This window comes from Leucoraja erinacea, chromosome 20, assembly GCF_028641065.1.
Source record: "Leucoraja erinacea ecotype New England chromosome 20, Leri_hhj_1, whole genome shotgun sequence".
NCBI classification, from domain to species: domain Eukaryota; kingdom Metazoa; phylum Chordata; class Chondrichthyes; order Rajiformes; family Rajidae; genus Leucoraja; species Leucoraja erinaceus.
In genome coordinates, this window is record NC_073396.1 from 5,165,933 (window position 1) to 5,178,411 (window position 12,479).

Below are 12,479 nucleotides of genomic sequence, written 5' to 3' on the forward strand. Positions count from 1 at the left end.
AAATGCTGCCAGCATTAAATAATGCTAGCCATATGGAGAGGTTGGGCAAACTTAGATTATTTTTTTTCTGGAGCGTCAGAGGCTGAAGGGAAAACCTGATAGAAGTATATAAAATTATGAGAGGCATAGAAAAAGTAGACAATCAGAACCTTTTTTCAAGGGTGAAAATGTCAAAGACTAGCGGGCATATATTGAAGGTGAAAGTAGCGACATTTAAAGGAGATGTGTGGGACAAGTTTAAGTAGAGTGTAGAGGATGCCAGGAATCGGGGATATAATGATACTCCACCCTTCTGTTTGGAAGGAAAAGAATTTCACTGTATTAACAATGAACATATGTGACCAAAAAATGCTAATGACTATTGACTATTGGAATGTGCTGTCAGGGGTGTTAATGGAGGCAGATATGATAGTGGCGTTTAAGAGGCTTTTAGATAGGCAAATCGATATGTAACGGATGGAGGAGTATAGATCATGTGCAGGCAGATGAGATCAATTTAGTTTGGCATCATGTTCGGCACAGACATGATGGGCCGAAGGGCCCTTTTCCTGTGCTGTACTATGTTCGTTCGATTCTGTAGTGAAAATTAGGGACTAATTTCATTATTGCAAACTTTTGGATCAGATCAAGTCAAAATGATACTCGGCAGATAAAATAAAGGCTTAGTAACGTTAATATTTTATGCCGATATCACAAGGTTTATCTGGCTATCATAACATTCCAGTTTGTGGGTCGGCTGCTCACATACAGCTGCAGAAAAATATCCATGCAGGTTTTTCTTTATGTCAAGCTGTAAAGAAAGCAGCTGCCTACTGGCTAATTCTTCAATGTTTAAGAGCCAACAGGATGTGCAATGAAGCTATCAGTTCATTGGATCCCATGATATGGATCAATAAATATAAATGTGCCAATCCAGAAATCAACCTTGTTTTCCCATGAAGTGTGTTGATGGTCAGTCCAATTATCATCAAAAGATGCTACTTAATGTGTTTGTAGGAAGGAACTGCAGATGCTGATTTACACTGAAGATACCTGGGGTAACTCAGTGGGACAGGCAGCATCTCTGGAGAGAAGGAAGGGGTGACATTTTGGGTCGAGACCCTTCTTCAGACTAAGAATTAGGGGAGAGGGAAACTATACACCTCCACTCAGTCCACCTGGACCTACATGATCTCCCGGTTGCTAACCACTTTAACTGCCCCTCCCATTCTCATACTGGCCTTTCTGTCCTGGGCCTCCACCACTGTCAGAGTGAGGCACAACTCAAATGGGAGGAATAGCACCTCATATTTCACTTGGGCAGCTTACAACCTCGCGGTATGAATATTGACTTCCCTAATTTCCTGTAACCATTGCTTTCCCTCTCTCTCCATCCCTCTCTTACCCACGTCGTCTTGTTGAGTCTCATTGTCTAAGTCGTTTTCACCTAGCCCACAGCAAACAATGGCCCGTTTCCTCTATCATCATTACTTTTTTGCACATCTTTCATTCATTTGTACTATATTTCTCTACATCGCCCTCTATATCCCCCAATTCCCTTTCCCTTGACTCTCAGAGGAAGGGTCTCGACCCGAAACATCACCTATTCCTTTTTTCCAGAGATGCTGTCTGACTCGCTGAGTTACTCCAGCTTTTTGTTTCTATGCTCTTTGTACCCTTCCATATCTCTAGTTTCCCTCTCCCCTGACCCTCGAGCCGAAACTTAAACCATTCTTTCTCTCGAGAGATGCTGCCTGTCCCGCTGAGTTACTCCAGCATGTTGTGCCAATGTATGTGTTATTTGAACATTGCCATAACAGTGCGTTCCTCCGGGTTCTCCTTGCTTGCACCATTTGATTTCGAGGCAGATGGTCTCGGAGCTGGCAGCAAGTGAGTGAATATGAATAATGCTGTCAAGCCCAGTTGTGTATAACTCCATAAATTAGAGGGATGCTTCATATCCTTCATGAAAGAGAAAAGACACTAATACTTAGAATAGTTGAGCAATTCTAATCTCGAGTTGCTTGTCATTCTGACACCTTTACCTCAGCTATTAAGCAAATATGGTGTAGGAAGGAACTGCAGATGCTGGTTTAAACCAAAGATAGACACAAAAAACTGGTGTAAGACAGCATCTCTGGAGAAAAAGGAATAGGCAATGTTTCGGGTCGAGACCCCTCTTCAGACCTGAACATATATCTGAACATTCAGTCTGAAGGAGGGTCTCGACCCAATACGTCACCTATTCCTTTTTCTCCAGAGATGCTCTCTGGCCCGCTGAATTGCCCCAGCTTCTTGTGTCTATCTTAAGCAAATATGGTGACCCTCACTGCAGTCCTTTTAGTTCCAGCAACTTGAAATATTAACTTTCTGCAGGGTCCCACACATAGGAAATATTATTTTAAAAGCCAGTAAGTGGCACAGTTTAATGGGTCGTCTTCAATACCTTTTTATTCTCCAGTAATGTGGTATGTATTTTATATTTCATACTATTGGGTGACGTGTTATCTCAGTAATTATTTGTAATGTATACTTTCACAAGGACTTGACCACTTTTGAGGGGAAGCTCTTGGGTGAGTGTTCATAGCCTTTCACCCAGGAAAGGGGAATCAGAAACAAGAGGGACATATGTTTAAGGTGAGAGGAGCAAGATTTAATAAGTACCTGAGGGACAACATTTTCGTTCAGAGGGAGGTGGGTATTTCGAGCAAGCTGCCAGAGGAGGTGCTATCACAGCATTTAAAAGACACTGACAGGTATTATAAATTAGAAAGATTTAGAGAGACATGGGCTGAACACAGGCAAGTGAAACTAGCTTAGATGGGGCATGTTGGATGGCATGGGACGAGTTGGGCCGAAGGGCCTGTTTCCGTGGTCTTTGACTCTATAATGTAAAATGGATGGCTGTCTTCAGTGGAGGAAATAAGAATTTTCTGTGTTCAGACAATAGTAGAAAATGTAAAAAAATTAAATAGACCAAGTTGTCCTACAACTTTAGGCTGTGCACGCCATACACAAGAAGTAGCAAATGTTATTTTAAACTAGAAATTCTGATCAAATCGGTAGAGTTGCTGCCTTACAGCACCAGCGACCTGGGTTCAATCCTGACTATGGGTGCTGTCTGTATGGAGTTTGTACGCTCTCCCCTTGACCACGTGGGTTTTCTCCAGGTGCTCCGGTTTCCCCCCACGCTGCATAGACGTATAGGTTTGTGGTTTAATTGGCTTCGGTTAACTTGTCCCTAGTGTGTAGGATAGTTCTAGTGCATGAGGCGATCGCTGATCAGTAGGCTGAAGGCCCTAGTTCCATATAACCGTATAATTAAAGCTTTATTAAAGCTTTATTTCAGACACAGGTCCATATACACATCAAACAGTACAAAGAATTACAAAGATACATTAAAAAATTGCATATTAGCCTAAAATATATAACAATTACAGCACGGAAACAGGCCATCTCGGCCCTTCTAGTCTGTGCCGAACACTTATTCTCCCCTAGTCCCATCTACCTGACCATAAACCTCCATTCCTTTCCCGTCCATATAACTATCCAATTTATTTTTAAATGATAAAATCGAACCTGCCTTCAACACATCCACTGGAAACTCATTCTACACAGCTACCACTCTGATTAAAGAAGTTCCCCATCATGTTACCCCTAAACTTCTGTCCCTTAATTCTCAAGTCATGTCCTCTTGTTTGAATCTTCCCTACTCTCAGTGGGAAAAGCTTATCCACGTCAACTCTGTCTATCCCTCTCATCATTTTAAAGACCTCTATCAAGTCCCCCCTTAACCTTATGCGCTCCAAAGAATAAAGACCTAACTTGTTCAACCTTTCTCTGTAACTTAGTTGCTGAAACCCAGGCAACATTCTAGTAAATCTCCTCTGTACTCTCTCTATTTTGTTGACATCCTTCCTATAATTAGGCGACCAAAATTGCACACCATACTCCAGAATTGGCCTCACCAATGCCTTGTACAATTTTAACATTACATCCCAACTGCTATACTCAGTGCTCAGTCCCATGCTGTAACGCTAAAATTTAAAGTCTAAAGTAAATCTAAAGACAGTTTGAATAATGGTTAAAATCTTACAAGGAATTTTATTTTCAGTTCAATTCTTGCGTCTTTTCAAGACTTCATCCAAACGCTCAGCCAGACGGCTTGCTGCCAGGTCTCTGCCAGTGGCAATCTGTAATTACCCACCAGAAGGCTGGTGAGATGAGCCAGGAAGCTTCTCCATCTCCCCCTGTGGAGATGCGCCAAACACCAGTATTCTGGCCACGTTAGCCATATGTTGAATTGAATTCTATGCCATGCTTCATCCACAGCCTCAAAAAAAAAATCACCAATTTACTTTTGCTCCTTAACAAGGTAAGTAATTGTACAGAAACCAATTTGAGGTAATTTGCAGGGAAATACCATGGTGCACATAGTTTGAATTAAGTTTTTAAATGTTTCATTATCTTTTATACCACTTGCCTTCTGGCTATCACTTTTTACACCAATTAGATGGTAGATGTCACTAGTTTACTTCAGTTTAGAGATGCAGCATTTTACAGAGGGCAATCAATCCACAAACCTGCACTCTTTTGGGATGTGGAAGGAAACTGGAGCGACCAGAGAAAACTCCTATCTCCTTACAGGGAGAACATACAAACTCCCTACAGACAGCACTCGAGGTCAGGATCGAACCCGGGTCTCTTGTGCTGTGACACGTTTGGTTGGAGGATCTCTCCCTGACATTGATGGCACTCGGAAACCTTGCCACATGGCCATGTGTTGTCTTTGTGGGCCAGATCATTGAGTGTTGATTCGTTATTTGATCACCTTCCAAATTGATTCTTGCAGGAGGTGACTTGCCTGGGTCATTTCAGTTGGACTGAACAGGTTTATACACTGGACAGTGACCAACTATGAATCTGATTGCAAGAACAACAGCTTAACCTGGTGGTGCTGCTGTGCTATTTAAACAGAGGCAGGGAATAAGTTCCAGGAGCAGAATTAGGCCATTCGGCCCATCAAGTCTACTCCGCCACTCAATCATGACTGATCTATCTTTCCTTCTCAGCCCCATTCTCCTGCCTTCTCCCTATAACCCCTGACACCCATACTATTCACAAATCTGTCAATCTCCGCCATTAGAAGTATCCGTCGACTTGGCCGCCCCACACTGTTCTGTGGCAATTAATTCCAATGAATAATATGACACTTCTTAGAGCTACTGCCTTAGTGCCGGAGATCCTGAACACGGGTGCTGTCTGTACGGAGTTTGCACGTTCTCCCCATGACCTGCGTGGGTTTTCTCCGTGATCTTCGGTTTCCTCCCACACTCCAAAGACGTACAGGTTTGTAAGGTTAATCGGCTTGGTATAAGTGTAAATTGTCCCCAGTGTGCGTGGGATAGCGTTAACTTGCGGGGATCGCTGGTCGGCGTGGACTCGGTGGATCGAAGGGCCTGTTTCTGCGCTGTGTCTCTAAACTAAACTAAATCTTTGGATTGGAAAAATTTAGCATCCAGCAAAGAAGATTTAAAAGGAAGGGAGAAGTAAAGTAAAAGGGTAGACCAACAAGAAAGATATTAAACAAAATAGAAATTTTTAATTAAATATTAAATAAATGTTATATTTCTGAAGAAGGGTCTCGACCCGAAACGTCACCCATTCCTTCTCTTCACAGGAAAAGGTAAGACTCTTTGAGCGACTACTCACCACCAAACAGACGGGGTGTCGCCTGTCGCCCAAAGAGTCGTACCTTTTTCCGGTCGCCGTTGGATTATCAACATTTTGAACATTTTCGGCGACTTGCTGCGGCTATGACGGGCGCCGGCAAATCGGCAAAAAATTCGCATAAGTGGGACAGGCCCTTAAGTCCGTCACAGACTGAAATGGAAGAAATGAAGCAGATTGGATTGACCAGAATCGGAGGTCATGAGATCGGGGTTAGATACTGTTGCAAACTGGATTGGTAAACAGGCAGAATACAGAGTAGGGTGAAAACAGAGTTGGTAATGTTCGGCTTTCTGTGACATTGGGGTGCTGCCAGCATCAATGCTGGAACACCAGGTGTTCACCATCTGGATGTTTGACTCGGTTAAATATAAAAAAGGTTTGCTGATGTTGCAAAGCTAGGTGGCAGTGTAGGCTGTATAGGATGCAGAGAAGCCTCAGGGAGATGTAGATAAGTCCAGTGAGTCGGCAAGGACATAGCAGATAAAATGTCATGCTGAAAGACGTGAGGTCATCACACTCGGTGAAAAAGGAAGAGCATTTTTATTGAAAGAGTTGGGGTTCTGAGGAGCCAATGTGCTTTATAGAAGTATAGAGCACTGAAATGAGCCTTTAGGATCGCTTCCATGCCGAATGTGATTCTTATCGGTGCTAATCCCATCCTTCAGTCGTAGCCCCTTACCTGCAGCAGAATTTGGGTACAAGAGGAGGGATGCCTCTCCAGTTGTACAGAATCCAGTGAAATTGCGTGGTTTTACCCCCCTCCCTGACTCTTAGTCTGATGAAGGGTCTCCTATTCCTTTTCTCCATTGATGATGCCTGACCCGCTGAGTTACTCCAGCATTTTGTGTCTATCTTTGCTGTAAACCAGCGTCTGCAATTCCTTCTTACGTACGTGGAATATTATATACAGGGGAGGACACAAAGAGTAAGTCAGCGAGTCAGGCAGCATCACCGGATAACGTGGATAGGTGAGGTGACGTTTCGGGTCGGGATGCTTCTTTAGACTGAAACGTCATCTATCCATATTCTCCAGAGATGCTGCCTGACCTGCTGAGTTACTTCAGCATTTTGTGTTCTATTGTAAGTTCATTGTTTCTCTATTACAGGCAGGCCTGGTTTCCCAACCCAAGGAAAGCTATATATGCAAAAAGTGGGCATACTGTGAATGTTCACTAGATAGATTCCAGGAGTGACAGGGTTATCATACAGGAGACATTTGCCTGACTAGATCTACATGTCAGGTTAGAAGAATGAGAGGTTATTTAATTGAAACAAATACAATTCTTCTGGAGTCACAAGAAACTACTGGATTCTTGAGTAAAACACAAAGTGCTGGATTAACCCAGCGGGTCGGTCAGCATCTATGGATAGGAGATGTTTCGGGTCGGGACCTTTCTTCTGAAGCAGTTGATCTAGATGTAGAGTTGATGTTTCCCCCGGTTGAGGGAATGTTTCAAAATAAGAACTGGTGTTTAATAAAAGAGTTGAGAAGAAATGGAGCATGAAATTGGAGCATTGGAAATTGTAAAGGATAAATTGTGATGTTTACTTTAGACTTTAGAGATACAGCGTAGAAACTGGCCCTTTGGCCCACCAAGTCTGCACCGACCAGCAATCACCCCATACACTAGCGTTAACCCACATACTAGGGCCAATTTACAATTTTACTGAAGCCAATTAACCTACATACCTGTATGCCTTTGGAAGTGTTGGAGGAAACCTGTACACCTGGAGCAAATTTGCATGGTCACAGGGAGAACGTACAAACTCCGTACAGAGAGCACCTGTAGACAGGATCGAACCTGGCTCTCTGGCGCTGTGAGGCAGCAACTCTACCGTTGTTCCATTGTGCCGCCACTGTGATCTTGTTAAATGGCAGAGGGTGTTTGAATGACCACTTCCTATTTTTTTTTTTTTTTTTTAATGTTCTTTTCGGCAGAGTTTGCTGAATAGTGAAAAGAGGCCAATTATACTATTTGAACTGTGTCTGCATGTTGCCAGCACTGTGCAGTAAGGCAGGTTGAAACCCAGAGGCCTGGTGTTTCGATATTACTGAGCATTGCATTGTGTAACGTGGGCATGAAATACTGAGTAGTCAAAATGACAATTTAGGTGGATTTGACAAAACCAAACTTTTAGATGAATTATTCACAGATAAAGGATGAAAAGGACCCTGCTGAAACATCTTAAAACATGATGGTTATGAGAAAGTAATAGATTGAAATTATTCGGTGTCTGCTGCTCTTCTGCCCAACCTTGAGTGGATCTTATTTGATCGCTCTCCCGATTGCACACTCGCTCTCGGTCGCACACTTACTTGCTCACTCACTCGCACTCACTCATTCTCACTCCCATAGGCAACATATTGCCGGTCGTTATAGAATACCACAAGCAGACATGTAGCCAGTGGGCCCAGTACACTGTGCTGTCTCTTTAGAGCGGTGCAGTTAATTCCACATCCCTGCTGGGAGCAGACTTCAAACTTCCTGCTTCTCTGCATACAAATGACAGATATAACATTGCATGTTTGAGAGGAATAAATGAGGTGGCTGAGTTGTTTTTACCCCTTTATGCGGGAGATATCTGTATATAAACTTCAATTGCTTATGGTTCTGAGAAAACCTTGAGGCTTTTGAACAAATTCTAAAAGCTTTTGAACGGCAACAGACAGTCGTTATCAAAGACTTCAATATTCACATATAAATTAACTGTGGAAAAAAACCCCAACTTAATTACAATTGCCTTAATATATTGCCATTTATTTTAATATAAATGTCATTCCTCACCGCTGTAATCGGCCTCCACAATTTGCACAAGTGGGAATTGTACGTTCTGCAGTTTTCGAAGAGAAAGAGCAAGGTCGAACTTGCGGGGTTTGCTACAGCTTGCCACGTTCAGAGAGAGTACCGCTTTCAGTAAGGCTTTGAACATCAAAGCACTTTATCACAAAAGCTTTAAAGCATTAACACTTTCTTCTAACCCTATTATATAAATGCTCAATTTTTTTTTTATCGATTTCATTTCTTCAAGAGTGATGTCCTTCATTTTTTTTTGTCCTCCTTCACACTTTGATGTGTCGCAGTTGAATCAGTATTCACTTGCACTTTCTGCCCGCGAAGTTCAGAGCCCTAAAATTACGCAGTGATTCTGATCTTAAACACAATAGCCTGAAGAATTAGTAAAACAAAACTTTGGATCGCAGCCATGAAAGTGTTAAACAGATCATTGTGTCGTAGCTGGAGGATATTATTGACTTGAAGGTTTTGAATTTATGTGGCTGTTCCAGTAACTGCTTGCTGCCTGTTGAATGGATAATGAATTATGTTGAAGATTCTTCAGAAATGCAAGTTGATTCTGTTGGGCCGAGGGTGAAAAAATTGCACGATGTGAAAGAAAGGTTAAAATAAAAACAAAGAATATATTGTTACATGTATTTTGGGCGTAGTGGCCTGTTTGGTTAATGAGGGAATGTGAGGTGCTTATCTGGCATGTTCCCATCTCTGCAAAATAAATCACACAAACATCTTATTGAGGCGAGATCATGCAACTTCAGCAGGTAAAAATTAATTAATGAACGGTGGCGCAGCAGTAGAGTTGCTGCCTCGCAGCGCCAGAAACCCGGGTTCGATCTAGACTACGGCGCTGTCGGTGCGGAGTTTGCACGTTCTCCCCTTGACCTGCGTGGGATTTCTCCGGGTACTCCGGTTTCCTCCCACATTGCAAAGACGTACAGGTTTGTAGGTTAGCTGGCTTCAGTAAAAATTGTAAATTATTCCTAGTGCGTGTAGGATATTGTTAATGATCCGATAAAGTAGTTTTAGGATGTGTTTCTGCGCGCTGTATCTGTAACTTCACAGGGTTGCACTGAGACATACAGTACGGTTGTGAGGCAGCAACTATTTAGTTTTCAATTGGTGCTATCTAATCTGCTGAGATTGTACAGCCACTACCTTCTGGTATTTGACATTTCCACACAAAGGAATGGACCACCTACCCGTATCTGCCTCTCATACTGTTGTGCATTCCCAGCAGGATTTTGCATTTCTATCCAGCGTTGCCTTGTGAAGGACTTGACCTCGAGGAAGGTAAAAGAAAATGCAAATCTTTGTTGGCGTTCAATTACATTAAGGAATATCTTGCAAAAATATTTCAAATGTGCAAAAGATGCTACATCTGAAATTGAGAAAAATGCTACAAATACTTGCCTTGTCGGCCAGGAGCCTGTATCATTAAGTTTGTTGCCCTCACTACGGATGCTGTTTGCAGTTTCCAACATATACATTTATACTTTGAATTTCTGGCAATCCCAATAATAAGCTAATGTTTGTTAAATGCCACACCCTAGTTTAGTTTAGAGGTACAGCATTGGAAACCGGTCCTTCAGCCCACTGATTCCACAATAACCATCGATCACCCGTACTCACTGCTTCCATGTTGCCCTATTTTCGCATCCGCTCCCTGCACACACTAGGGGCAATTTACAGAAGCCAATTAATAACCTACAAACCCGCACGTCTTTGGGATGTGGGAGGAAATCTATGCGATCACAGGGAGAACACAGACAGTGCCCGAGGTCAGGATCTAACCCGGGTCTCTGCTGCTGTGAGGCAGCAGCTCTACCCGCTGCACCACCGTGCCGCTGTTAGGAATTTCCTTCAAATCGTTGTGCCCTTGACCCTGATAGGATATTTGTTCTCCTTTGCCACCTCACTATGCCATCGGTCTGTTCTTGTTGAAAACTTGTTACATCTGTAGCTCATTCATGTTTTGATGTGAGATCCTTTACCCGAAATGTCCAATTCAATCCGTTGATTAGTTTAGTAGGTGAATTCAAAGGTGCTCACATCAAGTCACAAGGAACACAAGGAACTGCAGATGCTAAAATCTTGAGCAAAGCATAAAGTGCCGGAGCAACTCAGTGGGTCAGGCAGTCTCTGTGGAAGTAAAGACACAAAATGCTGGGGTAACTCAGCACGTCAGGCTGCATTGCTGGAGAATATGGATAGGTGACGTTTCAGGTCGGGACCCTTCAGCCTGTCATATCTTCAGGGACATTTTTTTCCCGAGCTGTTATCAGACAACTGAATCATTCTACCACAACTAGAGAGCAGTCCTGAACTGTTATCTACTTTGTTGGTGATCCTCGGACTATCTTTGATTGCACTAAACGATATTCCCTTTTCATGTATCTATACACTGTGAATGGCTCAATTGTGATCATGTATTGTCTTTCCGCTGACTGGTTAGCGTTGAACAAAAGTTTTCCACTGTACCTCGGTACACGTGACAATAAACTAAACTAAACTGAACAATACCAACGTCTTTAATCTCTGTCGCCTTTAACGCCACAGAATGCAGAAGACTATCTGGATGTTTAGTCCTCCGTGCTGTGAAAGGTTCATCTCCAATATTATCGCTGTTGTTAAATATTGAGAGGAAGTGAGGATTAGTTTGTCCCTTCTAACGTGTAGCCTCGTCTTTCCTTGCAGCTTTCAGACTGCCAGGCCGGCTTTGAACGTGGCCATATTCCCACTGCTCCACGAAGGACTTGCCGATGTCATCCGAGATGTCCCAATGATGCACCTGGATGAGATCACCCTGTTTAAAAGCCGCGTGGCCGAGGACCCTCCGCGTCTCTGGTGGTGACTTGAAGGAAGAGGCATTGAATGCATAGGTGTTGTGTAAACCCACCCCCCCCCCCCCTTGTGTGATTATCTTCCTGAATCTACCCTACTTGTAGATGATGCTGTCATTTAAAATTTTTTTTTTTTTTTGGACACACACTATTTTACTGTCTTGTAAAAACCGTGGAGGTGTCGAAGGTTTGGAAAGCTGCCTGAGTGCTTTCCATCTTTTCTCATTGCCATGTTTTTCCTTCACAAAATTTGGGTCAGTACCAGTAGTGATGGATTTTGTGCAGTGGTTTATTTTTCAATGTTGTGCCTGTTGTAGTCTTTACGATCTTCAGATTAGGAACTCCAACCCAAGGACAAGTAATGAATCATTAACTGTCGGCCCCAATGTGCCCACGCTCTCTCAGAATAGCATTCCATTCTATTTTAAGAGTAACTAATGTTTCAGTGGGTTGCCTCCTCTGGTTCTACTTTCCTTGCTTGATCTTTGTAACAATCTAGATGAGACCAAGTTTCCCCCCTGTATCCCCATTAACTGCTGCTTTTCTAAACTGTGCATGCACCTCAGTTATTGTCCAAGCTTGGATAGTATACGAGGATCAGTATAGTTCTTTGCACACTCTTCAATATTTTTGTGTGTTCTTTGTGATTTTAATAACCAAATTAAATACATTTCCAGTGTGATCGGATCAGTGTTTTGAAGTCTTTTGACGCCTATATTCTTGCTAAGCATCTCGCCCTCCTGTTTGGCAATCTTTTTATAAAAGTTGCTTTCTGCCAATATCGTCAGTGAAGAATTCTTTCAATTTCCTGTTCTGTTTCCTCACTACAGCCTGTTATATGTTTGTGCATATTATCAGCAACTTAGAGCGCATAGGCAAGCCAAAGATAGACTCAAAAAGCTGGAGTAGCTCTGTGAGTCTGACACCATCTCTGGGGAGAAGGTATAGGTGAAGAGGGTCTCGACCCGAAACGTCACCTATTCCTTTTCTCCGGAGATGCTGCCTGACCCGCTGAGTTACTCCAGCTTTTTTGTTGTCTATCTTTGGTTTAAACCAGCATCTGCAGTGCCTTCATACACAGAAGCAAACCATTTGACCCAACTGGTCCAATACGAGTTTTGTATCTATCCCA

The 12,479-nt window shown here is 42.8% G+C and overlaps 1 protein-coding gene across 1 annotated transcript in view; it reads left to right on the plus strand.

Moving 5' to 3' along the window:
- fbxl18 (F-box and leucine-rich repeat protein 18) overlaps positions 1–12,027 on the plus strand; it is a 47,508-nt gene extending 35,481 nt beyond the window's left edge. The window contains exon 4 of the mRNA XM_055651058.1: positions 11,202–12,027. Coding sequence (XP_055507033.1) covers positions 11,202–11,358 — 157 coding nt within the window. The 3' untranslated portion in view covers positions 11,359–12,027. The remainder of the gene's footprint in view (positions 1–11,201) is intronic.
- The last annotated feature ends 452 nt before the right edge of the window (positions 12,028–12,479 follow it).